The sequence below is a fragment of the Artemia sp. Qi Xiang Cuo genome, chromosome 9 (genome assembly GCF_049724085.1).
Source record: "Artemia sp. Qi Xiang Cuo chromosome 9, ASM4972408v1, whole genome shotgun sequence".
In the NCBI taxonomy this organism is placed as follows: Eukaryota; Metazoa; Arthropoda; class Branchiopoda; order Anostraca; family Artemiidae; genus Artemia; species Artemia sp. Qi Xiang Cuo.
This window is the reverse complement of record NC_142802.1, coordinates 46,402,057-46,429,332: the sequence shown is the minus strand read 5'-3', so window position 1 is coordinate 46,429,332 and position 27,276 is coordinate 46,402,057. Positions and strand designations below refer to the sequence as shown.

The 27,276-nt window shown below is 34.2% G+C and overlaps 1 protein-coding gene across 4 annotated transcripts in view; it reads right to left on the bottom strand.

Moving 5' to 3' along the window:
* Positions 1 to 1,388: 1,388 nt before the first annotated feature.
* LOC148948720 (uncharacterized) overlaps positions 1,389 to 27,276 on the bottom strand; it is a 37,515-nt gene continuing 11,627 nt past the window's right edge. The window contains exons 1-2 of one of the 4 annotated variants that reach the window (XR_016142198.1): positions 27,126 to 27,207; positions 1,389 to 2,047 (exon numbers count right to left, since the gene is read on the bottom strand). Coding sequence is in view for 3 of the 4 variants with exons in the window: in XM_089094065.1 (XP_088950191.1) it covers positions 1,597 to 2,047 (451 nt within the window). In the remaining variant the exon portion in view is untranslated. Of the gene's footprint in view, positions 2,048 to 27,125; positions 27,208 to 27,276 lie in introns of those variants that run through there. The other 3 variants (XM_089094065.1, XM_089094067.1, XM_089094066.1) reach the window with 3 other exon arrangements.

Here is a 27,276-nt window from a genome sequence, read left to right as displayed (position 1 = left end):
AGAATCCCTTTTTATATAAGAAAAAAAATCAGAAAAATATTATGCATCAGAACACTCACTTTATAAAACTAAGATGCATGCTTTCCTGGTTTAAACATTTTATTTTAAGAAAAGTTTTAAAAGGACTGTTCGGGTAAGCATATATTCAAGGAGATGGCAGTGCCGATTTTACTACAGACATTTTTTTTTGTATATACTATCTTTACAAACTAGCAATAATTGTGTATTTATGTATTTTTCCTCAAAATCGGCTCCCTGTTTTTTTCGGGGAAAATGGTATCTTGGGATATTCTCGCATAAAAAAAAGATCAGGATAGGTCAGAAGTCTGAGAAAATTCGTTAAGAGCCTTAATTTTGGTTTTTGCCAATGACATCATGTACTATGTTAGCAGCCTACATCGTATAAGCATTTCTTATGATATCATATAAGCAAATAAGCATTTTCTTGCTTGATGTCATGCATAGCGTAAATAAAATTGTTGGGTTCCCAACACATTAGTTATTTATATAATATAATGTCTGTTAGAAGGCCTAAACAAACGAAGATTCGCATCAATTGTGACAACACATTTACTGGCAGCTAAAGCAAAGCCCATTACTAATTTGTCCGAGGTAATCAAAATCCAAAAACGTGTCAAAAATGAAAATGAAGAGCAGACATGGGCGGTTACAAGATATACGAAAACGACAATTAGGGTATATATATATATATATATATATGTGTGTGTATATATAACTTTTTCAAACCCTATATGTAAACAATAGAGTTCTGGTTGCCCTCCAATCACTTTTGACTCTAGAACTTACAAATTTCGATCGAATGTATCCCCTCTAAAGTTTCTATGACAACTACTTTCATTCAAAGGGGCCAGAAAAAACAAAAAAAAGACAAATAAATAATGCATTGAAGCCATATCTCTATTTACTTAGGAAGCACTATTGTGCTGCCTACGATTTGACTAATGTCATTCCTGCTATACCCTTAAAAAAAGATGGATTCCATACCCATTTATCCCAAGCAATACGAAGTTAAAAATTGTAGCATCCTTGAATGAATAATTTTTACCAAGGACTCCTCTATACTCTAACCAATTTATTAACCACTGGAAAACAGGGACAAAAATTCAGCTTTTTGACAATACCACCTCCTTCTCCCCCGCCCAGTCCGTCCCTAAAATAAAATTTCGATACAATTCTCCCTAAAATTGGCTGTATGCACTTTTTCTTGACTGCAAGAAAATCCGTTTTTGAATAGCGTTCCGATTTTTAAGGAATCTCAGTGTAAAGGCGGCTAAAAAAAATCTTGTATTGGCTATGATTTTTTTAAAAAACATCTCAGCACTTTCTCTGATGATAGAAAAGTAGCAATAGGGAACAGAAAAGAAAAACTTTAACTATGAAACTTCATTATTTCTAAACAAAAGTATACAATAATACTTTATCTTGCGAGTACTAATTAGAACTATAATGCTACATTATTCTGGAACTAAGAATAGTCAGATTCAAAATAAATTAAATGTATTTTTTTTTTGTACAGGAGACACAGAAATTACATATTTAGAAACTTCCTATAAGACACTGAATATAAATTAATAGCTATTTTGGGCTTCTATTGTTATCTTCATTATCAATTTCTTCTAGTCTCTTTTCTATGGCTGCAGTTTCCAAGCCATACTGTTTGTTATATTTAAGGGCTGTTTCTAAATGCGGCTTCTCAAGACCTGGCACGTGGTCATAGATACTATGCTGCAAAAAATCATCAACATCATTTTCTTCACGCAAATATAAGAAATATGTGAGAAAAACTGCCATACTTAAACACACGACATACGTCTGAAACCATGGAGCTGGGTCCTCAGCCCCACCTGAAATAGATTGACGTCCCGTCCAAGAAGCAGCTTTACTAGCTGAAAATTTTACTGGCTTGTCATCTTCAACTTTATTGGAAGAGGCATAGATTCGTGATGAAGCCGAGAAATTGCAGCAAGACAAATTTCGACAAATCTTAAAACATCGTTGAAAACCAACTCTTGACAAGCTATACATCCTGGAAAATATTTTGACTAAAAATTAAAGTTTTTGCAGGGGAATTGGGCCTGAACATAGTGGAGATTTTAGGGGGAAAGCATAGCTGCTAAATATTGAAATACTAACAGAAACCTAAGCAAAAATGCAAAAACTCCACACAATTATAAAGGGACTTTCTTTAGCAAAATCAAGAAATCAACTTCATTTTGCATTTGCAAATTTCCTTAGCGAAATCAATAAACCAACTTCATTTTTCATTTTAATGGTAGCCATCTTTTGTTGTAGTCCTGCCCAAAATCTTTCATTGAGGTTCTTCTGCAAGTTTATCAAACCCAAATTTAGACAAATTAATTGCATTATATATATATTAAAGAACTTGAGTACAACCTCATACACAATTAGTACTTTCATTAAACTCAAACTACTGAATGCACCATATGTACATTGATCTTCTAAGATGAAGAGGTATGAATTCTTTTTTTTTTTAATTCTTCCTTTTTACCTTTTTTTAACTCTTGAATGACAGAGAAGTAGCCCCCAACAATAGATGCCAGCAATTACAGTACTTAGGTCATAACTGTAAATTCAACAATGAGCTCATTAGTTCACATGGGTGAAGTGCACAGTGCAGAAAGGTGAGCGAGAAGGGGATAAAAGAAAGTACGTTAAGTAGAAAATAGGGCACTAGACTTTACAGTCCCTACCGACTGTACTGGTCTCTGTTTCTTGGCCATTCAGCCAGGAAGTGCAGTGAGGGGTTTTGGGATTCAACTATATAACAAATACGCTTTCAAACTCGAATTCATCCATTTACCTTGGGAAGTTAGTCCTTATGAGATCTCTTTTGGAAGGGATAGGAGGGTCATTACTTTATCCCCTTTCTTGTTCATGTACATTAATGAGACAAATTAAACAACCAAGCTTAGCGAACGTAGCTTAGAGAGACTCATTCAATTTAAAAATGGAAGTTCTAGTCCCCTTTTTCAAGATTGAAAAGTGACTAGAGGAGGACTTGCTCACTTCTGGTTCCCTTTTTCCTTGGGCACATACATAGCCCCCAGGATATCAAGTAGAATCAAATCATTCTAATCAAAACAGATTTAAGGTTCACAGAATATTTATCCAACGGACATAGTCAACATAACTCAAAGATTAAGGACGGGAATTTTGTCAAATGGCATATTCCTCACATATACATTTTAGGAGAACGGTGCAACTTTTTAGACTGAAATCTTACAAGGAGTTAAATCTGTATGATATCAGGGACAAACTGGACCCATTGCCTCTTGAAAGTTCCTACTCTCTGTCATCAATATTTGGCAAAAAAGGGTATGTTTCACTGTGTTTAATCCAGAGTAAAATATGGAATTCAAATATTCATAATTTGAGGCAAAATACGGACCCATGATCCCTCCAGACTCAGGCCCTTTTCCTCCACAGTATGTGAAAACTTGGCTAAACAACAAGATATGTCAAGACCCGGAGACAAAAAAAAGAAGCTAAGTCCAAGCTACAGAAAGAGTTGATTCAAAGTAAGCTATGTTCAAAGTCGGCTAGGCCCAGCTCGAAATGGACAACTGGAGAAATCTAAGGGAAAATCTGGGGGGTGTCGATGAGTTGTCCCTAATCGCGCCCACTACTGCCGGCCAAAAGCAGAGAATCAGAAGATCAGTACCTGCGGTACGTGGATCGTTGTCAAACTAAGTCCAAGATCAAAGCAAAACAAGTTAAATCTTCAGTTGGTGCAAAAGCTATCAGATTTCATATACACAACAAACCAAGTCTTTCCATCTAAATCCAAGCTATGGAATTTCGATGACACGGTGCAAAACTGCAGCACAAGCAAAAGCTGCAGCATTACTTGGTTGAAAACAAGCATTGTCCAGATGGATTAGACATCAAACTCAAGACTAAGGCCTGACTCGGTCCAAAAGCAAGAACAAATGCAAGCTAAGTAAGTAATAACGTGCATAGGTCCAGTTTGATATAAAGACGTACTAAATAATTTCTTGTCCTTAGTTCGGTCAAATTGTCAACTTTCACAAAGGTAGACAAGCAACATTTTTTCACCTTGATTTTCAACTGGTATATTTGAACACACAAAGTGGGTCCGGGGTCCACAATGTCTGCTACTTAACTCAAAAAAGTCTTGGCCAAAAAACGAAACTTTCTAGCACTTTCTAGCAGAAGAGTAGTCATATCATTACACCCTTTTTGAACTACAACCATAAATTTCTAATTAGTATGATACAAGGCTAAAAATGGACCTTGGGCCATACCAACAACACATCCTTGACCACATCAACTTGTGTGAATGATAGTCTTTAGAAACATAAGCCCGTTCTTAAACCTTTTCATTGCAGTATTCAGATCACCCTAAAACTTATGAGGCATGTATGTTGGGTCATAGACCCACTGTGGATGGAGCTTCAGAAGTACAAGACAATTACATGCCCTGTCTATCTTTTATATGAAAAAAAAAAACATACCTGCTTGAAATATGGTGGGCACTAACTACCATTAAGTAAATATTGCCCTAAGAATTTTAGATAACTGGCTCTTTTCAGATCAGACAGAAGCATCTTCAAAATTTAGGAGTTGTGGACAACTTGACCAATAAAAAGTTGTGGACAACTCGAAATCTGTCAAGCAAACACCATCACTTTCGATTTTCAATCATTAACCCATCAAGTTACTGCATTATATGTCAATATTAAGCAACCGATTCCTAGAACACAAACCAATTTTTTTTAGGCTTCAACTTATGTCTACCATCTAGCGTGCAGTTTTGTGCAAAGCCATCTTGTGGCAGCTGGTGTGAAAATTCCATATCGACTAACAAACTGTAGACTCTGGCTCAAGAAGAACCAAAAAACCCCACATCAAGCAAGGATTATATGCAGCTGTTTAAATGACATATCGTATTTATCAATTTACCCGAGGTCCATACTTTCAGTAACAGGCAAAAATTTAGCAAGGGGAGGGGTGCATGATAGGCCACATGTCCAGATCGAACAGTTTTGCAAGATTATGGTTCAGAGAAGGCAAATTACCCTTGGCTGCTTTGCCATAACTTGCTAAGTATGTTAACTTGCTCAATATGGTTGGCAATTTGTGTATTTGGCCTTTCTGCAGCTCCATTCCAAATTTTTTCCTAAACTTTTTATGTGTTTTTTTTTTTTGGCGATTTCCATAGTTTATATCCATTCTTATAGCTCAAAGATCATTAGAAGAAATATTCCTTTGGTAGCTTTAATAGTTTATTTATTTATTAGGTAAAAGAAAACACACATATGTTGATGGAACAATATAAATCACTTGTGGAATTGTTAGGATAAATGGAATACCAATGTTCTGTCTCTATTTGGTGCTATGGGATATTTGAACACTATGAGCTGCCCAAGAAAGACACTGCATACACTGCACTAGGAGTTGACCACTTCTACAGAACGAAATGTGCTTTGTGAATTTCTTGTTTTTTAGGGAAATTACCTTATTTGCAAAAAGAAAAGAAAAAACGTAAGAATCATCCAGAACCATTGGTGCTGGCTTAGATTTCAATCTTTCATTTTTATTGTCAGTTACAAGCAGAGAGCCGCCATACCATTATTTGTGAGAAGACAAGAATTGGCCAGATTTTCAAAGCAAATCCAGCCTGCTAGTGCAGTTTTTCTGGCTAGCGGGTTTTGGCACAAAATTCAAATTATCACGCTCATGACTCTAACAAAACTTCCGATTTTCCCCTTTTTTCATTTTATGGGCAATGACTCCAAGAAACGACAAGTATTTGTGAAAACCTTGCAAAATCATAAGTAAAGGGCTGGGCACACGTAGATGATTTTGGGAACAGATTTCCAAATCAGCGCCGATTTTAAAAGAAATCAAGGGCTAGGCACACGTAGCTGATTTCGGGAACCGATTTCAGCAAGGGTGTATTCCACGTCGAGTGATTTTAATTAATGATGCTAAGAGGCGGGGCTTAGTGACGATTTTTTGGTGATTAATCATCATTAATTATGTTCTAGACAAGAAATGTACTAGGGCTTTAGAGTTTTAGCCATGTAATTAATCTTATTTAATGATTATTGTAAATTAATGATGATTAATCACCGAAAAACGTCACTAAGCCCCGCCTCTTAGCATCATTAATTATAATCACTCGACGTGGAATATACCCTGGCTTCTTCTTCATTCTTCTATTTCACAGCAGGCGGGCTTTTCGGTTGATACTATTTAGCCCTTTTCTTTTTGCTTCACTCTGTGGGCTACAGAGCTACTGGCTTAGTTGTCTCTTATTTATTAGATATTCTCAAATATCTTTCAGTAGATCTTTCGACTCAAGGAGTTCAAATATAAGATGATAGATATCGATTTCTGTGCTCTGTGTGCAAGAATAGTCGGCTATGCTCTTTGCTGATAGTGAGATTTTGTGGTGTTTGAAGCACTTTAACAGTTTACAATGCAAGGTATTCTGTGCAAACATCAGCATATTACATTCAAATAGGCAGTGGTCAATTGTTTCATTATTCATAATACAATACCTGCAAAGAGGGGACAGGGGAACTGAACCACTTGAATTAGGAAACTGATACGAGAATGCCAGAAAGTTTAGTCCATTTGTTCCAGAACAAATTCTGTGATAAATTTTAGAAAAGTACTTATTGGGAAAGGGGGAAGGAGTAGAATTTTTCTTATTAAACATAATATCTGATAGTCTCCATTGGTAAATATCTCTAATGGGGATTGGTCTCCCACTTGGCTGGTCAATATTTATAGCATTTTTGCTATTTCATCAACCTGATGATTAACACCTATACCAGTCTGGCTACGAATATACTGCAGATAAGTTCTTATGCCACTTGAAGCAAGATTATCTATATACTAAGACAATGATAAGTGTCAATGTCCAGCTTATACTGTGGAGCTGAAGACAGCAACTCAAGGCTTGATAAAGAGTCAGAACAAACTATAATATTATTTGAATTAGCAAGCAAGGGTTTATTTTCCATAAGGTGTTCTAATGCCATGATTGTGGCATTTAACTCTGCAGACATTATAGATACATTATTATACAATCTCTCACCCATTGCAATTTTCAGGTGAGGAAGGAAGGTACCACTTACTACCTTCTCATTCATTTTGGACCCATCAACAAATATTTGGAAATGGTTTTTATAAGTAATTGTATTAAGTTCAGCAAATTTTTCTGGACAAAAGCAACGGGGGTTAAATCTTTAGTCCACTTTGAGAAATCAGTATTTATTATGGGGATTGACCAATTCCATGGAGGGGATTGGGGGAAAGTAGGCCCAATAGACTTGGCGGGAACAGGGAACTTCTTCTGAATATTGACATACTCATCTGCAATGCCTCTATACATGGCTGGATTTCTTAACCAATTATGTAGGGTGTGTGAGCTATTTGATTCAATTTTTGTAAGATCTTTTATCAAAAGAAAGCTACGTCTCTCCCTTATTGTGGTTAATCCACTCTCCATAAGCAGAAAATTGGTGCTTGTGGGTTTCCTAAGAACAAATATGAGACGTATTATATCGTTTTGTATTGTTTCAATTTTTTGCATCTGGGTCTTTGCACAGGCACCATAGACGATGAGCCCATAGTCAATATGGGATCTTATGTGTGATTTATAAAACTATAGTAAGGTTTTCTCCTTACAGCCCCAGGGTGTAGATAGAAGTCTTTTTAGTATAATTGTTTCACTACAGACTTTTTTTTATTGTGTTTGAAATGTGGAGGTGGAAATTAAGTTTTTGGTCAAGCATGAGACCTAGGTAATTAATATGATTATCTTCTGGAATAGTTGTTAGAGTTAGTCTTGCATTAACATGATTTCGCTTTCGGTGAAATTGGATTATTTTTGACTTGGTAGGTGCAATGGGTAAATCTGAATGTTGAGAGAATTTTCCAAAATGGAAAAGTGACTTTTGCAGCTTTGACTGTGCAATCTCAAAGGAGTTGCCAGATGACCATAGTACCAGATCATCAGCATATTGTAGACTCGTGTGGGGGAGATTCATGTCCCAGAGATACAGGACAAAAAGTAGGCAACTGAGGACTGCTCCCTGAAGAAGGTCTTTGGTTATTGTCTTTTGGGGTGAAGAGGCTGAACCGACACAAACAATGAAACTTCGCAATTCTATGAAAGATTTTATAAAAGATACTAGCTTGGGGGGTAGTCCAAGATTTGCAAGTTCAATTAAAAGGATTTGGTGTTTCACATTGCTATATGCCCATTCAAAATCTAGGAAAGCTGCAACTAGGACATTATTTTTTGAGAATGATTCATTTATTGCATTTGTTAACAATATGAAAGCATCTGTTGAGGAATGGTGGTTCCTGAAGCCAGTTTGAGTGTGAGGGATCATATTATTTTTTTCAACACACCAGAGGAGTCGGTAATAGAACATTTTCTCCATTATTTTCCCCATCACAGGAGTAATCATTATGGGCCTATAGGACACAGGGTTATTTTTGGGTTTTATTTTTCTTTAGGATTGGTAAGAGGGACGAACCTTTCCAGATATTGGGGAATATAGATGAAGACCAAGCATGATTATAACAATTTAGAAGTTCCTGTTTGTATGAAGGGGTGAGATTCTTTATCCATTTAGGGTGTATATTTTCATAGCTGCCGCTAGTCTTGGTCCTAATATGATGTATTGCATTGTTCATTTCCTGAATTGAAAATGGGCTGGTTATATACTCGGATCCTGGGCGAGGTTGGTAACTTGGGTTCATAGGAATTGGGGGTATTTTGCTACAATTGTTTGATGTTAGCTTAATGACAAAAAGAGTGGCAAATAGCTTAGCTTTTCCGTTATCATTGTCATAATGGGTAGTATTATGTATAAGCTCATACATGAGTGGGTTGGGGGAAGTTTTTTTTCCCACAGATGTGGCTTATGACTTTATGTATAATTTGCTCATGTGTTTCTCTGGAGAGATTATTTGCAAAATTGTTCTAGTAGTTATATATAGCATTTATTATAGTCCTTTTTGGATTAGATTCTGCTTGTAACTTTTTTAAATATGTAGTAGGTGATGGTTTATTTAAGAATGTTCTCCTAGCTGCTTTTTGTTCTCCATTTATGTTGGCACTCATTTGTCCACCATGCTTTGGGAATATGTTTAGGGAAGGTTTTCCTGGGTGTTGTCCTGGGGATAGCATGATTAGCTGTGTTTATTAGTAAAGATGCCAAAACTTCAGCATGTGTGTCAGCTGTTGCGTTTGGAATGCATAAATTTTGGGTGAAACTTGTAATTTCATCATTTAGCTTATTTTGGAACATAGGCCAATTTGCTTTAGTGTTGATATATTTGGAGGTATGTGATAAGATTTCAGCAGGTTCGTTTAGGGAGTAAACTATGGCAAAGTGGTCAGTACATAGACTATCAATTTTATTTATATAAATTTTATTCAAAATATTTAAAGACACAATTTGTAGGTCAATTGTAGAAACTGGCACTTTTGGGGTTAAAATATGTATTCAGGTTTGGAGGGGTAGCAACAGCTAATTCATTATTATTTGAAGTCATATGCTCAATGAACTTAGCAGCTTTATTTGCTTGTTTATTCCCCCACAAAAGGCGCTGGGCATTAAAGTCTCCACAAATAATGAGATTTTTCAACATCTTAGGATTACTTATATAACTGAAGAAATCCATGGCAACTGTGGTTTGGCCATTAGGGTTATAAAAGCTTATTATGTAAGTTTTTGTATTATTCAGCCTGATACCAATTCAACACTGATACCAACTGCATCAACATCATTTACAAAATCTGGAAAGCTGATGCCACAGAATTTTATATTATTATTAACTATTAAAGCTACTCCACCTCCTTTTCTCTCTGATGATCTATCCTTTATCAGGATAGTGTATCCCAGATACTTAATTTGTGGATTTTGGGTTAAATGAGTTTCCTGGAGGCAAGCAATATTGATGGAATTATTATTCATAAAAGATATTAGTTCATTTAACTTATTTTCTGTAAGTGATCTTACGTTCCACTGGAGTATTGATATGTGTTGTGTTGTTGTTTTATTTTTCATATGACTGTGTATCAATCTTCAGCTTTGTTAATAGTAGAGCAAGATCTTTTTTTGCTTGAATGAGCATATGATTAGGGATGTAGATTTTTGCCAATTCAGCAATGATTTTTGTTTTCTGTTGTTGTTGTTGTATATTCATGGCCTGAACAGCATTGCAGTTTAGAATGAATAAGCTTATATTTGGGGTTTGCATGTTTCGCTGTGCATCCAGTTTGTCAGTTAAGGGATTAACTCCTGGTAGTGTTTCTGGTTCGTTTCTCGTTGGGAGGGGGTGCCAGGCCGACCTCATCTCACTAGGCAAGGAGGCTTGTTGGCTTGGTGATTCTTTCTGATAGAGATGCGAGCTAGGGGGATTAAAGGATGGTGTTTCGCAAGGAGTACTTGGTGCATTGGGAGTGTTTGACTTGGGGGTTTTATTTGATTTCAATATAGGTTTTATTAGGTGTGATTGGGCAGCACTTGCTTCCATAGCTGCAAAAGGGTATGGAATGGCCTTCTCTGTTGCTATTTGGAGTGTTAGTGCTCTTTTCTTATATGCAGGGCATTAAATTTATTGGTGGATTCATGTGGGCCTTTACAACTGATACATGTAGGCTGAGTGTTGTTGCAATTTGTCAACTCTTTAGGATGGGACCCTTTACAATTACTACAGGCTAGGAGAATTTCATTACATTTATTTGTTGTGTGTCCCAGTTTCAGACACTTTTGACACAGGATAGGCTTTGGCTTGTATTCCTTGTGCGGTTTGATTTGCCCAAATAGGAATAACTTTTCTGGGATATTAATTTTTTCCTTCAGTGTAAATAGGAAAGATCTACTTGTTTTTAATCCATTAGAGTTGGGTTTACCCAGTTGAGTGACATTTTCAACAGGGATTGTGTTACCAGCCCTATCTGAGAGCCCTTCTTTTAAATCCCTAATTGGTATTTCTAGGGGAACATTATATGATACTATTTCTGTTGGAGAGTGTTTTGGGTTCCGTTTAGTTGAATTAATTGGGGTATTCAGAAGAGATTTTAGATTAAGTATTATATCAGCTGATTTCTTATCTTGGAAAGCTATTAGCAAAGATCCATCACGGTGAATGTTAAGAGAAAACATTGATTTTAACATTTTGAAAATTGCAACCCTTATTGTAGTAATCTTTGTTATTTCAAAGGGGGTATTTGGAGAAATTTTGAGGTAAATTCCTAAGTTTTGGGAACGATAATCTTGGAAAGGAGGAGGGGAAATACTTTTGATTGGGGATATTTTTTTCCTTTTTTTGGAGCTCCTAGAAAGGACCTCTTGAAAGCCATTATCATCTATAGTGACATTTGCTCCAACACTGATCATTGTCCTATTCTCAGAACTTGAGTTTTCATGTGAGCTTTGTGATAGGGAGCTTGACCAGCCAGGACGGGGTAAAAATGGATCAATTTCATTAGTAGGCCTATTTGGGGTGGGATCCGGAGGGACCTTTTTTTAGGGGGAGTTCTTTGCATTGCCTTTTTGAATAAGCTTTAAGCTAAAAAGGAAAGGATAATAGTATGATACCAGACCGTCTGCACTCTACAGTGGGGAAAACTTCCACAAAGGAAACACCACAGTATGGCCCTGAGGAGGAGTTTGAGCACGAGGGGTTCAGTACAGCTACTGATTAATCGAGACAATAATTCACAAGAAACTCATTTTTAAAATTTCTTAAAGTGTTGCTGTTGCGTTTTTTGTATCAGCTCGGGAACCGAGCTTCTTCTTCTATTTAACAGCGGGCGGGCTTTTCAGTGATATTATTTAGCCCTTTTCCTTTTGCTTCACTCTGTGGGCTACAGAGCTACTGGCTTGATTGCCTCATGATTATTAGATATTTTCAGATATCTTTCAGTAGATCTTTGGACTCTAGTTCAATTATGAGTTGATAGATGTCGATTTCTATGCTCTGTGTGCAGGTTTTGTTGGCTAGGCTCTTGGCTGATAGTGAGATTTTGTGGTGTTTGAAGCGTTCTAACAGTTTTCAAAGCAGAGTATGTTCTGCAGATGTAAGCATATTACATTCAAACAGGCAATGGCCAATTGTTTCATTATTCATGTTGCAATGCCTACAAAGAGGGGACAGGAGATTTGAACCAGTAGAATTATAAAATTTGTACGAGAATGCAAAAAAATTTAGTCCATTTGTTCCAGAACAAATTCTATGATAAATTTTAGAAAGATACTTATTGGGAAAGGGGGAAAGAATAGGATTAATCTTATTAAAATTAATATCTGATAGCCTCCATCGGTAAATATCTCTAATTGGGATTGGTCTCCCACTTGGCTGATCAATATTTATAGCATTTTTTGGTATTTCATCAACTTGATGGTTACCACTTATGCCAGAGTGGCTAGGAATATACTGAAAATACGTTTTTATGCCACTTGAAGCAAGATTATCTATAATACTGAGACAATGATAAGTGTCAATATCCAACTTATACTGAGGAGCTGAGGCCAGCAACTCAAGGCTGGATAAAGAGTCGAAATATACAATAATATTATTTGAATTTGCAACAAAAGGTTGGTTTTCCTTAATGTGTTCTAATGCCATGATTATGGCATTTAACTCAGCAGACATTATAGATAAATTATTATATAATCTCTCGCCCATTGCAATTTTCAAGCGAGGAAGGAAAGCACCACTTGCTACCTTCTCATTCATTTTTGACCCATCAACAAATATTTGGAAGTGACTTTTATAGGTAATTGTATTAATTCAGCAAATTTTTTTCTGGACAAAAGCAATGGGGGTTATATCTTTAGTCCACTTTGAGAAATCAATATTTATTATGGGACTTGACCAAGTCCATGGAGGGGATTGGGGGAAAGTGGTTGCAATAGACTTTGCTGGTACGGGGAACTTCTTCTGAATGTTCTCATGCTCATCTGCAACTCCTGCATACATGGCATGATTTCTTAACCAATTATGTAGGGTGTGTGAGCTATTTGATTAAATTTTTGTAAGATGTTTTGTCAAGAGAAAGCTACGTCTCTCCCTTATTGTTGTTAATCTACTCTCCATAAGCAGAAACTTGGTGTTTGTGGGTTTCCTAAGACCAAATAAGAGGCGTATTATATCATTTTGTGTTGTTTCAATTTTTTGCATCTGGGTCTTTGCACATGCACCATAAACAATGAGCCCATAGTCAATATGGGGTCTTATATGTGACTTGTAAATCTGGAGTAAGGTTTTCTCCTTACATCCCAAGGGTGTGGAAAAAAGTCTTTTTAGTATATTTGTTTTTCTATAGCATTTTTTTATTGTGTTTGAAATGTGGAGGTGGACATTAAGTTTTTGGTCAAGCATGAGACCTAGGTAATTAATATGATTATCTTCTGGAATAGTTGTTTTATTTAGAGTTAGTTTTGCATTAACATGGTTTCGCTTCCGGTGGAATTGGATTATTTTTGACTTAGTAGGTGCAATGGGTAAATCTGAATGTTGAGAAAATTTTTCAAATTGGAAAAGCGACTTTTGCAGATTTGACTGTGCTATCTCAAAGGTGTTGCCAGATGACCATAGCACCAGATCGTCAGCATATTGTAGATTCGTGTGGGGTAGGTTCATGTCCCAGAGATATTGGGCAAACAGGAGGCAACTGAGGACTGCTCCCTGAGGTAGGTCTTTGATTGTTGTCTTTTGGGGTGAAGAGGCTGAACCAACACAAACAATGAAACTTCGCACTTCTATGAAGGATTTTATAAAACATACTAGTTTGGGGGGTAGTCCAAGGTAGGCAAGTTTGTTTAAAAGGATTTGGTGGTTCACATTGTCATATGCCCCTTCAAAATCTAGGAAAGTTGCAACTAGGACATTATTTTTTGAGAATGATTCATTTATTGCATTTGTTAGCAAAATGAAAGCATCTGTTGAGGAGTGGTGTTTCCTGAATCCAGTTTGAGTTTGAGGGATCATATTGTTTTTTTCAACAAACCAGAAGAGTTTGTGATAGATCATTTTCTCCATTATTTTCCTCATCACAGGAGTAATCATTATGGACCTATAGGACTCAGGGTTCTCTTTGGGTTTATTTTTCTTTAGGATTGGTAAGAGGAACGAACACTTCCATATATTGGGGAACATAGAAGATGCCCAAGCGTGATTATAACAATTTAGCAGTTCTTGTTTGTATGAAGGGGTGAGATTCTTTATCCATGTAGGGTGTATATTGTCATAGCTGCCGCTAGTTTTGGTCCTAATATGATGTATTGCATTATTCATTTCCTGGATTGAAAATGGACAACTTATATACTCAGATCCTGGGCGTGGTTGGTAAGTTGGGTTCATAGGAATTGGGAACATTTTGCTTTGATTATTTGATGTTAGCTTATTAACAAAAAGAGTTGCAAATAGCTTAGCTTTTTCATTATCATTGTCATAATGGGTATTATTATGTATAAGCTCATACAGGAGTGGCTTGGGGGAAATCTTTTTCCCACAGATGTGGCTTATAACTTTATGTATAATTGGATCATGTGTTTCTCTGGAGAGATTATTTGCAAAATTATTCCAGTAATTATATTTAGCATCTATTATAGTCCTTTTTAGATTAGATTCTGCTTGTAATTTTTTTAAATATGTACTAGGTGATGGTTTTTTTACGAATTCTGTCCTAGCTGCCTTTTTTATTCTCCATTTCTTTTGGCACTCATTTGTTCACCATGCTTTAGGAATGTGTTTAGGGAAGGTTTTCTTGGGTGTTGTCCTGGGGATAGCATGATTAGCTGTATTTATTAGTAAAGATGTCAATACTTGAGTATGCGTGTCAACTGTTGTGTCTGAAATGTATGAATTTTGGGTGAAATTTGCGATTTCACCATTTAGCTTATTTTGGAACATACACCAATTTGCTTTAGTGTTGATATATTTGGAGGTATGAGGGAGAGTTTCACCGGGTTCATTTAGGGAGCACACTACAGCAAAGTGGTTAGTACATAGACTATCAATTTTATTTATATAAATTTTATTCAAAATATTTAATGACACAATTTGTAGGTCAATTGTGGAAAATCTGCCACTTTTGGGGTTGAAATAAGTATTCAGGTTTGGAGGGGTAGCAACAGCTAGTTCATTATTATTTGAAGTCATATACTCAATCAATTTACCAGCTTTATTTGCTGGTTTATTCCCCCACAAAAGGCTGTGGGCATTGAAATCTCCACAAATAATGATATTTTTTAACATATTAGAAATATTTATATAATTAAAGAAATCCATGGCATCTGTAGTTTGGCCATTAGGGTTATAAAAGCTTATTATGCAGGTTTTTATATTATTCAGCCAAACACTGATACCAATTGCATCAACATCATTAGCAAAATCTGGAAAATTGATACTACAGAATTTTATATTATTTTTAACTAATAGAGCTACACCACCTCCTTTTCTCTCTGATGATCTATCCTTTCTCAGGATAGTATATCCCAGAAACTTAATTTGTTGATTTTGGGTTAAATGAGTTTCATGAAGGCAAGCAATATTAATAGAATTATAATTCATATAAGATATTAGTTCATTTAGCTTATTTTCTGTGAGGGATATTATGTTCCACTGGAGTATTGATATGTGTTGTGTTGTTGATTTATTTTTCATATGACTGTGCATCAATGTTTAGCTTTGTCAAAAGTAAAGCAAGATCTTTTTTTGCTTGAATGAGCATATCATCGGTGATGTAGACTTTTGCTAATTCTGCAATGATTTTTGTTGCTTGTAGTTAATGTATGTTCATGACGTGAACTGCATTACTTTTTAGACTGAATAAGCACATATTTGGGGATTGCATGTTTGGTTGTGCATCCTGTTTGTCAGTTAAGGAAATAATTCCTGTTAGTGTTTCTTCTTGGGAGGGGGGGGGGGGCAGGCTGACCTCATCTCACCGGACAAGGAGGCTTGTTGACTTGGTGATTCCTTCTGATAGGGATGGGAGCTAGGGGGCTTAGAAGAGGGTGTTTTAGACGGGGTACTGGAGGCAGTGGGGGTATTGGACGGCGGATTTTTAGTTGGTTTCGTTACGGGCTTTATTTGGTATTTTTGGGGAGTATTAGCTTCAATTGCTGCAAAAGGGTATGGGATGGCCTTCTCTGTTACTATTTGGAGTATTAGAGCTCTTTTCTTATATGCAGGGCATAGTGATTTATTTGTAGATTCATGTGGGCCTTTGCAATTGATACATGTAGGCTGAGTGTTGTTGCAAGTTGTCAACTCTTTAGGATGGTATGCTCTACAATTACTACACTCTACGAGAATTTCATTGCATTTGTTTGTTGTGTGTCCCAGTTTGAGACACTTATGACACTGGATAGACTTAGGTTTGTATTCCTTGTGTGGTTTGATTTGCTCAAACAGGAATAACTTTTCTGGGTTACTAATTTTTTCCTTCATTGTGAATAAAAGGTATTTACTAGTTTTTAATCCAACGGAATTGGGTGCGCTAAGTTAGTCAGCGTCTCCAGCTGCGATAGACGTGTCAATCATATCTGAGAGCCCTTCTTTTAAATCCTGAATGAATATTTCTATGGGGCCCTTATAAACACCTAGGTTTGTTGGGGAGTGTATAGGGTTCCATTTAGAGGCATTAATTGGGGTTTTCAGATGTGATTTTAGGTTAAAAACTATGTCTTCTGATTTCTGATCTTGGACAGCTATTAGCAGAGATCCATCACGGTTAATATTAAGAGAGAACATTGATTTTATCAATTTGAAAATTGCAACTCTTATTGCAGTAATCTTTTTTATTTCAAAGGGGGTAGTAGGAGTAATTTTAAGGTAAATTCCTAAGTTTTTGGAGGGAGGATCTTGGGCAGGGAGAGGGGAAATGCTTTTGATTGGGGGGGATTTTTTTTCTTTTTTAGAGCTTCTAGAAAGGACCTCTTGGAACCCATTATCACCATTTATGGTGGCATTAGCCCCAACACTTATCAGTTCCTTATTCTCAGAATTGGAGGTATCATTTGAACTTTGAGAAAGTCTGCTTGACCAGCCAAGATGGGTATGACTTTCACTGTCATTTGAGGTGGGATCTGGGGGGATTTTTTTTTGGAGGACTTCTAATTATTGCCTATTGGAAAAAGCTTTAAATAAAAACCAAACTAAAACAAGAAGGAATAATGGAATTATATCAAACCGTCTGCACTATAATGTTGGGAGGAGAAACACCACAGTATAGCCCTGAGGATGAATTGAGCAGGATTGGTTCGGTACAACTGCTGATTAAATGCGATAATATTTCACGAAAAAATTTATTTTAAATTTCTTATAAAGTTGCTGCTGTATCTCGAGCTGATATCGGTTGATGAAATCAGCTTCTTCTTCTTCTATTACACAACAGGCAGGCTTTTCAGTTGATACTATGTAGCCCTTTTCCTTTTGCTTCACTCTGTGGGCTATAGAGCTACTGGCTTGGTTGCCTCTTATTTAAAAGATAGCCTCAGGTATCTTTCAGTAGATCTTTCGACTCAAGGAGTTCAAATATAAGATGATCAGCTATGTGTGCCTAGCCCTTCAGCGTCGATTTGAGCTTGAAAAATTTTCTTGTTTTCGTCGCCAATTTACAAAATCAGCGACGATTTTCATCAGGATCATCAAAAAAAAAAAAAATAGGAATACAAATAAATAGTCACCCAGAGATGTCTGTGTTGGAAGACCCCACTACTGAGCTGAGGACTAAACTGAGAACTAAGCTGAGATCAATCATGCAACCATTAATAAACTCCAGTTGACTATTTGTGACCATGATTTTTTGTTGAAAATCTTGTCCAATCAATTTTTCTTTCAACAAATTTTTCTTACCGCTATCGTTTGTCCACTGATGCTGAAATCGGGTCCCGAAATCAGCCACGTGTGCCGAGCCCTTAAAATCCATTTTTCATGTTGGTTTATTGCTAAAAATTGATCATGACATATTTTTAAACAGCCTGCTTTTTCAATCATTATTTGAAACTAATTGGCATTAGTCTCACAAGCCAGTCCTATAAGCCCACCTTGCTTTACATTTATTACTATTATTTTGTTTTTAACTGGCAATATTTTGCCACCAAGACATGACTTGTTGTAAAAAAAAGGAATTTTTATCAAACAATTAATGGTAACAAACTGAAGTAAGGGACAAGGCAACCTAATAGTAACCAAAACTTAAAAGGAATTTTGATCACCAATTAACAATAATTACAAAATATATAAAATTCATCAAGTTTAATTTTATCCATTAAAAGCTACAAGCCTGAGAATATTTGCCAGCTTTTTGAAAAAAGGGAGAAACACGTCCCTAAAAAGTCAAGCTGTCTTAACGAAAATGACACACCATATAAGAGAAACCCATTGTGGAGATTTTAAGCTCCTCTAAACAAATATGGAATTTTGCTTTAACTTCCAGAGATTGAATATAAAAAATAAATGAAAGTAAGGCGATCTTTTCCAGGAGGAGTTTCCACCAAAGATGGAACGGTCTTGAGGGAATAAGCAAGGGCAAATTTTCCATGGGAAAATTTTACGCGGGAGGAATTTTCGTGGGGAACGCATTTTCCAGGGGAGATTTTTCACAAAGAGAGGAGGCGGATTTTTCAGCAACATTTGAACAACGATCAAAAATCATAGGCACCGCAAATGCGATGCCTAAGTAAAGAGCAAAGTGGGCACAACGTATTATTTATCTATTCATTTTTTTTTCACCAAGGCCCTTTGTATAGAAGGAGTTATTGTAGAAATTAGGAAGAAGCCCCCCCCCCCTTTGCCTTCTAAAGATCAGAACAAACATAGTTTCTACTTTACAGAAAACCAAACATATTTTAAATACATGAATGTCAGTATATATATATATATATATATATATATATATATATATATATATATATATATATATATATATATATATATATATATATATATATATATATATATATATATATATATATATATATATAAATATATATATAATATATATATATAAATATATATATATATATATATATATATATATATATATATATATATATATATATATATATATATATATATATATATATATATATATATATAAATATATATAAATATATATATAAATATATATATAAATATATATATAAATATATAAATAATATATATATATATATATATATATATATATATATATATATATATATATATATATATATATATATATATATATATATATATATATATATATATATTAAACTGCCAGTCCTTATTCATTTGTTCTTTTCATTAATATTGCTGATAATGGTGATTTTTCCTTGGATATTATGACAAATAGAAACAGACAGCTCGAAATAAGGATTGTTTTCACTAAAGTATAAATTATGTTCTGGTCTTTAGAAGCTATGCGGGACATCAGTCTTACTCCTATTAGTTTCTGTTCGTTTTGACTTTGACTCAGTTATTTATTATAATTTCTGTTCGTTTTCGGGTTCATTTATTTATTGATAGTGATTTGTGGTAGTTTTACGCTTGGACAATTATTTGACTTTATTTCTGCTCATTTTTGGTTTAATGCAGCTCTTTTCTTTGAAAAACTTTTTTAGTGGAGAAGTTTTTTGTTTTTTTTTAATAAAAAAAAAAAATGTTTTTCAACTAAAATCAAGGAGCAACATTAAAACTTGAAACAAACAGAAACTTGTCTGTATATGAGAGGGGCTGCCTCTTCCTCAACCCTAGATCAGTACACTAAAGTTTGACTTGCTGGCCCAATTTTTTAAGAACGACTCCTGAAACACAGGGGCCACTTAATTAGAATAAGAAGCTTTTTTCAAGCACTAGAAAAAATTAGCATAAAGAGCAAGAGTTGATAAAGGGGCAGCCCCCCCCTTAAATATGGAATATCTTCTGTTTGTTATAAGTTTTAAGGTTACTCCTTACATTCAGTTGAAAAACTTTGTTTTATATTTATTAGTTTATAGGCTGAAGGCCAAACAAAGTCCATTGAAAAATACCTTTTCCATGTTTTCATCCCCAAGATTTTGAAAGAAAAAGTTTGCCATCCCCCTCCATCAATTTTTGGTGAATTGACGATCCTTGACATTGATGCTAATTATCATGTACACAAAAAGTATGTAGTTGTCTTAAACTATGTTTTTTTAGTGACAGCATTTTCATCCACTATTTAAGTTCATTTTTCAGAATGATTAATATAATAATACGGAAGACCAGGTAGTTAATACAAAATAAAAATACACTCAATAAAAACAAAGTTAGGGAATTAGCTTTCAGTACAATAGCCTATAGCTAAATAATAATTACAGTTGAAATATAGCCTGATTTAAAGCCAAAGAGTCTTTTAAAAAGAGCTAAATCCATTGACCAGCAATAGTACAATTACTTTTTTGGGGGGAGGGGGATATTTAAACCTTTATCTACAGTCTAGCTGGATAAATCATAATGCATGATTTTCTTTACTACATTCTACATGATTTTCTTTACTACATTGTACATGATTTCCTTTACTACATACCAGGGACAAAATGGAATTACAGATGACCTGACAAGTATAAGCAGGGTATAAAAAGTTGAAGTTGTGGTACCATGTAAGCAGGATTTCTCTTTTGAGAATAGGGATGGAGGAGGCAGCCAATGATGGAGCAGAGACCCCAAATCATCTCACAGCTCCATCCGTTTATACTCAGCCTATCCTTGTCAGAGCATTCGTCATTTTAGAACAAGATTTTTTAGCAATTGCAACTTTTTTTTTACCCAAGTTATCTATTATGGGTTTTTCTCTCCATTTGTAAACATGAATATCTAATGATTTGAAGGTTATATACTTTAGATTGTTCATGCAGAGTTTCAACTCTTGTTGATAGAAGAGCATCACTAAGTATGGCAAACCATTTTTTGACAGAGATGGGTCCAGTATTCCACAAACAAATTCATACTCCATTCATACTGGAAGTCACAGGGACTTCTTGCTGTACGGTTTTAAGCCAGCTTAAGCACTTTGTGCAGACTTGAGAAGAGGTGTTAGTCCTTGTCCTGCACTGGGTCTGGGACCATTGCTTTTCCTGGGGCCATAAATTTCAATTATTTCAAAAATATGAAAAATGCAACTTGGAATGTGACAACATTAAAAAAACAACTATTGTATTGACATTTTGACTGACAAATTCACATGCTTTGAAATGGACTTATTGGGAATTTCAAAAACTCATACCCCCTGGGTGGAGAAAATGAAATTAGGTGATATGGAGTTTATTCATTCAGGCAGGAAAGACGGGGTGCATAGGCAGGGAGTAGGGCTCACGATGAATAAGGAAGCTGCTAAGTTTTAATTGGGTTGGGAAGGTATTAGTAATATAATTCTAGTTGCTCCCTGCAAAACAAAATGATGGAGATAGTAGTGATTGAGATAAATATTACTGACAGCTAAAGGAAAATATAGACAGGAGCCAAGGTAGAAATACAGTATTTTAATGCCCAGGTGGTAAGAATAGGAATAGAGGGTATCCTTGCCTTCGTAAATCTGGTGTAGGAAAATAACAAAGTAATGGTTACAGACTGCTGTAATTTCTTAGGTATAATAATCTAGTTACAACAAATACAGTGTTTGGTCATAAAAATGCCCATGAGTTAACATGGTATTCAAATGATGGTAAGACAGCTAACCTTATTGATTATGTTATTCAAAACCAAAGACTGGGAGGATTAATATAAGATACTAGGGTACATGGGAGTGTTGATACTGATATTAAAGGTGAAAATCGCCATATAGTAGTGTCTAGTGTCTGCCCATAAGGGTAATAAATTCTCCCTTATCATTTGCCAGCGCAAAAAGGTTCCCCAGCCCCCTCCCTTAACAAAATAACAAAGAGTTCCATATATGTTCCCATTATATTTTACAATGGAACAACTCTTCTCTTCTTACCAATTGATTTTAATTCACTGTAGAGTAATGAAGAAGAGAATAGTAGCACTTTTGTAAAATATACTGAAAGTAAACATAGGTGGCTATATATTGATATTTAAAATAGTGGTAAAGTGAAACAAAGCACTTCTGAAAGCTACATTAAACCAATCATAGATTTGTATTTATTCATTAAATAAAAACCCATTGCTTCACTTCTATGTATACATACTTATAATATATATATATATATATATATATATATATATATATATATATATATATATATATATATATATATATATATATATATATATATATATATATATATATATATATATATATATATATATATATATATATATATATATATATATATATATATATATATATATATATATATATATATATATATATATATAAAGTCTATTGCTCTGGAATTAAACAATTTCTAATTTTAAATACTAGAGTGTTAATAATTCATTAAGAGTGAAAGACTCTTTGGATATTGTTTCAGCTAAAAGAGTGGATTTGTCTGATTTTACAACAGTGTATAAAGATCTATCACTGAATTTACTATTTGAAAATTTAAAACTGTCATTAAAACATATTTCCTTTTGTCTAATATGGTTTTTTTGAAAATGGATATTTGTAACAAAAAAGCCTGATGGACAAATTTCTTTAATAGTACTATTAGTTCAAGACGCTATAGCTTGGACAAAATATTTGATTTATTGGAATTAGTTTTATTCAATACTTTTATAAGGTTTAATGGTAATTTATATAAGCAAATTATAGGAATTCCTATGGGTGGTAATGCCAGACCATTTATAGCTGATTTATTTTTAAATCAACTACAATATGAATATATGATATATAAAATAGCCCAAGTAATGTAAAATATTTTCTTTCAAATAATAAAAATATTTGAATGATCTTTTGGTTATAAATTGTTCAGAGTTTATTGGGATTTCGATAAATATTTATCCACTAGAGTTAATTCTGGAACCTAGTTATAGGACAAGCAACTGTGACCACATTTTAGATTTAAATACTATTATTTTGGATAATAATAAATTAATCTTTAAAATATATAAAATAAAACAGATGGTTTTAATTTTTAAGTAATCGATTTACCATTCCTTGAAAGTAATAAATGTCCAAATATCACATACTCAGCTTTTTAATCCCAACTATTTAGGTGTGCAAGAATTTGCAGTAATTATACAGATTTAAAAAATAGATGTCAAATGCTTAACCACAAATTGATCTTAGGAGATTTTTCTGTTGATAAAACAACTTAGCAATTTAAAAAAAATTAATTTTCAGCATAATGAACTTTTAGGTAAATATACAAAAAAATAATCAAGAAATATTGAAGGATATTTTGTAATTTCTCTTTTTTTTCTTTTGGGCTTGTTTTATATATAGGGTTTCTGAACCAGCTTGAACGCCTTTACATTTATAATTGGTTCTAGAAGCCAATAAAGCAGTTTGTTTTACAACTCAGCTCCAGCTCATGAAATGTGGAATTGTTCTAGATTGGTTTTTAGGTTTCTCTGACTTGCTGGATTCTAAAATGGATAGAGCTAGTCTTATTTTTTGTAGGCTATGCAATTTTTGAATAATTTTGATAGATCTAGTCTTATTTTGCATGTAATTTTTGAATAAATGCCACCTTGCTGGGTAAGGAATTTAATGCACAAAAACCCATATAGGTAGTGTGTATTCCTCTGAGGAGTTCTGATGTGAGGTGATCACTTGGAAATGTTTAATTAGATTTGGGGTGCTTTTGCTTGTAATTTTACAATGGCTTACATTTATTAATGGTAACTTTGCATGAATTTTGACATATCTATTTGGTTGACTGTGGGGTTATACTGCTTTGTCCTGGGTGATTAAGATAAAGAAGACAGCAAGAAGCCCATAAACTAGAATTTTACCTTTACAACAAGTTGTATTTGATAAGATTATCAAATTCTTATTGGGCAGAAATAAAAGTAAATCTTAAGCAAAGGGACATATTGAAAAAAAATTACGAAAGTTTCTTACTTATCCCCTTTCTATAGCCACATTATTTACTTTGCCCTTTCCCCTGATGGAGCAATATATATCCAACTATTTTCTTCTTATCAATTCATTAGGATTTGTTGTAAAAGAATAATAAAGAAAAGAGTCACACTTTCATAAAAGATCCAATATTTGCATTGATAGGATTTAGTGACCCAGGCTATCTACAAAATAAAGCAACACATAAGCAAGCATAAAGTAAGTATAAGCAAAAGTAAGCACAAGCAGTATATAAGAATAAGCTTGGTACATAAGTACAAGCATAGCAGGATGCTGCATCTTCTTTCTTTTATCCTTTGAAAAGGACCCACACTTCTTATAGACAAACACTAAGCAATCATTAGAACCAAGCTCAGCTGGCTTACACACTTATTGATTACCTTCAAAAAGGTATACATGAGAAGGCGCAAGGCTTGCTTCTTTTATGCACTACTACTCACATAACTACTACTTCTATATATCTTCTAATAAATTTACTAGCAACATAAGGAATATACCAAAACTCTATGTCTAGCCGAGTGTGGAAGACTCGGAATTGACTTCCATTAGAAATAGTTGCAAGTACCACAGTCCAGTCTTTCAAAGTAGTTTAGCCTCTACAGATTTCTATACTAGGTCTTATCACAATCCGTTTTGAGAATATTTTTACTTTTGTATTAGCTGACTTGTGATCAGTATGTTTTCAGTTATTTTGTAGGCTTACTTTTTGTTATGTTTCAATTAGTAAGAGATATGTTTCAGTTAGTTTGGTAATGCTACTGCATGTTCCAGTTATTATGTTTTCAGAGTGTATGTTTCAGTTACTGTATGTTTATGTTATGTCATCAACATTGTCATAGACTTTTTTTTATAATTGTTTAGTGTGACAAGCTTGTTAAAGCTTTTCATATTTTGGTATTAATAAATAAATAAATAATAAAAACCTGAGTGAGTACTACTACAACCATCAACTTACTGCAGCACTAGCCCACCTTACAGCAGCATTGCTGAATACACTCCCTCCTCCATCCCAATTTATTCCATGCTCTACACTTCAGTTATGGCCATAGGCTCTATACAACTTAAAAAAAACGATACTGATGAAATTCTTACTATATAACATGCAGGGTATTTTTATTAATAAAATTTCAACTTTCTTTTCAGTTCAGTCCATGTTTTGAATTATTTTTTAACAATATAATCTTGATCAAATTCATTAATATATTAATATATGCAATTCATTAAAATATGGAATTTATTCTGATAAAATTCCCAAATATCCTTGCACACAAAATTTAAAAAGCAGCCAAATATGCAATGCATCTGCTAGCCTAACTATATTTCAGAATCTTTCCTAACTCCAGAAAATCTTAGCTATAGTTAGCAACCATATTCTATATTTCACTAAAACTTAAATTCTGTAAATATTTAACACAAACGAATTCCAATAAAATTAAAATTGGCTATTTGAAAATAAATAAGAAGGCTGGATCGAAATGGAGAGAAGGATGAAACTTGATTCAATAGAAAATTACTGTAGCCTATATTATAAAGTAAGAATTTTATTATGTTAACTATATTATAAAGTTAATGTTCTTTATATTATATTTTTTATTGATACAATATAATCATTATGTCTACAACATGCACCTGCAATGCAGAAAGGCTTTTTTATATGACGAAAAGGAATGTTAGCTGAAGCTAATAAAGAATACGGGTTTGCTAAGGAAACAGAAGACACTGCACAGTCTTTAGAGTCACAAGACTTAGCAAAATTCACCCCCCTAGACAAAGAGTGGGATTAAGAATTTTATTACTAACATTTTCTTTAGTTTTGTATATAGCAACTTAGGGTAATATGGTGTTTGGGACCATTATGGGGGGGGGGGTACATTATTGCAAATGCAGATACAACATTTGGAAAGAGCACAAAATAAGGAGTCTAATATGGTATACTCCTGCTCTCCATAACAAAACACAATACAATTCCGGAAACTACTGTAAAACGCTTCAAAATACTTACTTATATCATTCCTAAATACATTTTATTTCAATTCAGACCCCCCCATAATCCTCATAACAGGCAAATATATTCCAATTTATATAGGCCTATACTCTTTTTTTTAGTAGCATGACTCTTTCCTTCCTCCTGTTGTGTATTTTTGAATTAATATGAAGAAAAGAGTTGTACTACTGGACATACAAAGAATAAATACAATTTGAGCTCTAAATTTGCACATTAGAGAGGAGAAGTGGGGCTAAGGTGAAGCAGACAGCATTTAGAAACCATATAAGTAAATATTTTAAAGTATTTTGTGTTGCTTTAAAATTTTATAGTGCTTCCTTATGAAGAGGGGGAGTACAAAATAAAGATTTGTAATGGCAATATTTTTTTATTGTTTCTTTCAAAAGAAAATTGGCAGAAAAAGATATATCTTTATTAATGAAAGTTGTGTAGATGAATCCTGGAATAGAATTAAAGAAATAAAGCATAAGATCTCAGAAAGGTATACTAAAGTAAGTTGGACTCAAAAATCCAAAACTATGCCTTTCATGACAAAAGAATTAAAAAGAGTAACAAATAAAAAGAAAAAGTGGTGGATATCACATAAACAGAATATACAGCATATGGATAATTGCAAAAATATATTAAGGCACAAAACCATGCCAGGGATCTATCCAGAAAGCTATTTGAGCAGCACAAGGAGGCTGTTGCAGCAGCAAGCAACTCAAACCCACATCACTTTCGAATTACACCTTAGCTTGTAAACCTGGTAAATAATCTATTACACAACTTAAAGAGAATGATCAATTGGTAGGTGACTGAAAGGAAGATACAAATACTTTAAATAAGCAGTTTATCTTTGTAATTACTCCACCTGATGAACAGATATGTTTCAGTTGCTTTGGTATGCTACTAGATGTTACAGTTATTATGTTTTCAGAGTGTATGTTTCAGTTACTGTATGTTTATGTTATGTCATTAACATTGTCATAGACTTTGTTTATAATTGTTTAGTGTGACAGGCTTGTTAAAGCTTACCATATTTTGGTATTAATAAATAAATAAATAATAAAACCTGAGTGAGTACTACTACTACTACCAACTTACTGCAGCACTAGCCCATCTTACAGCAGCATTGCTGAATACACTCCCTCCTCCATCCCAATTTATTCCATGCTCTACACTTCAGTTATGGCCATAGGCTCTATACAACTAAAAAAAAACGATACTGATGTAATTCTTACTATATAACATGCAG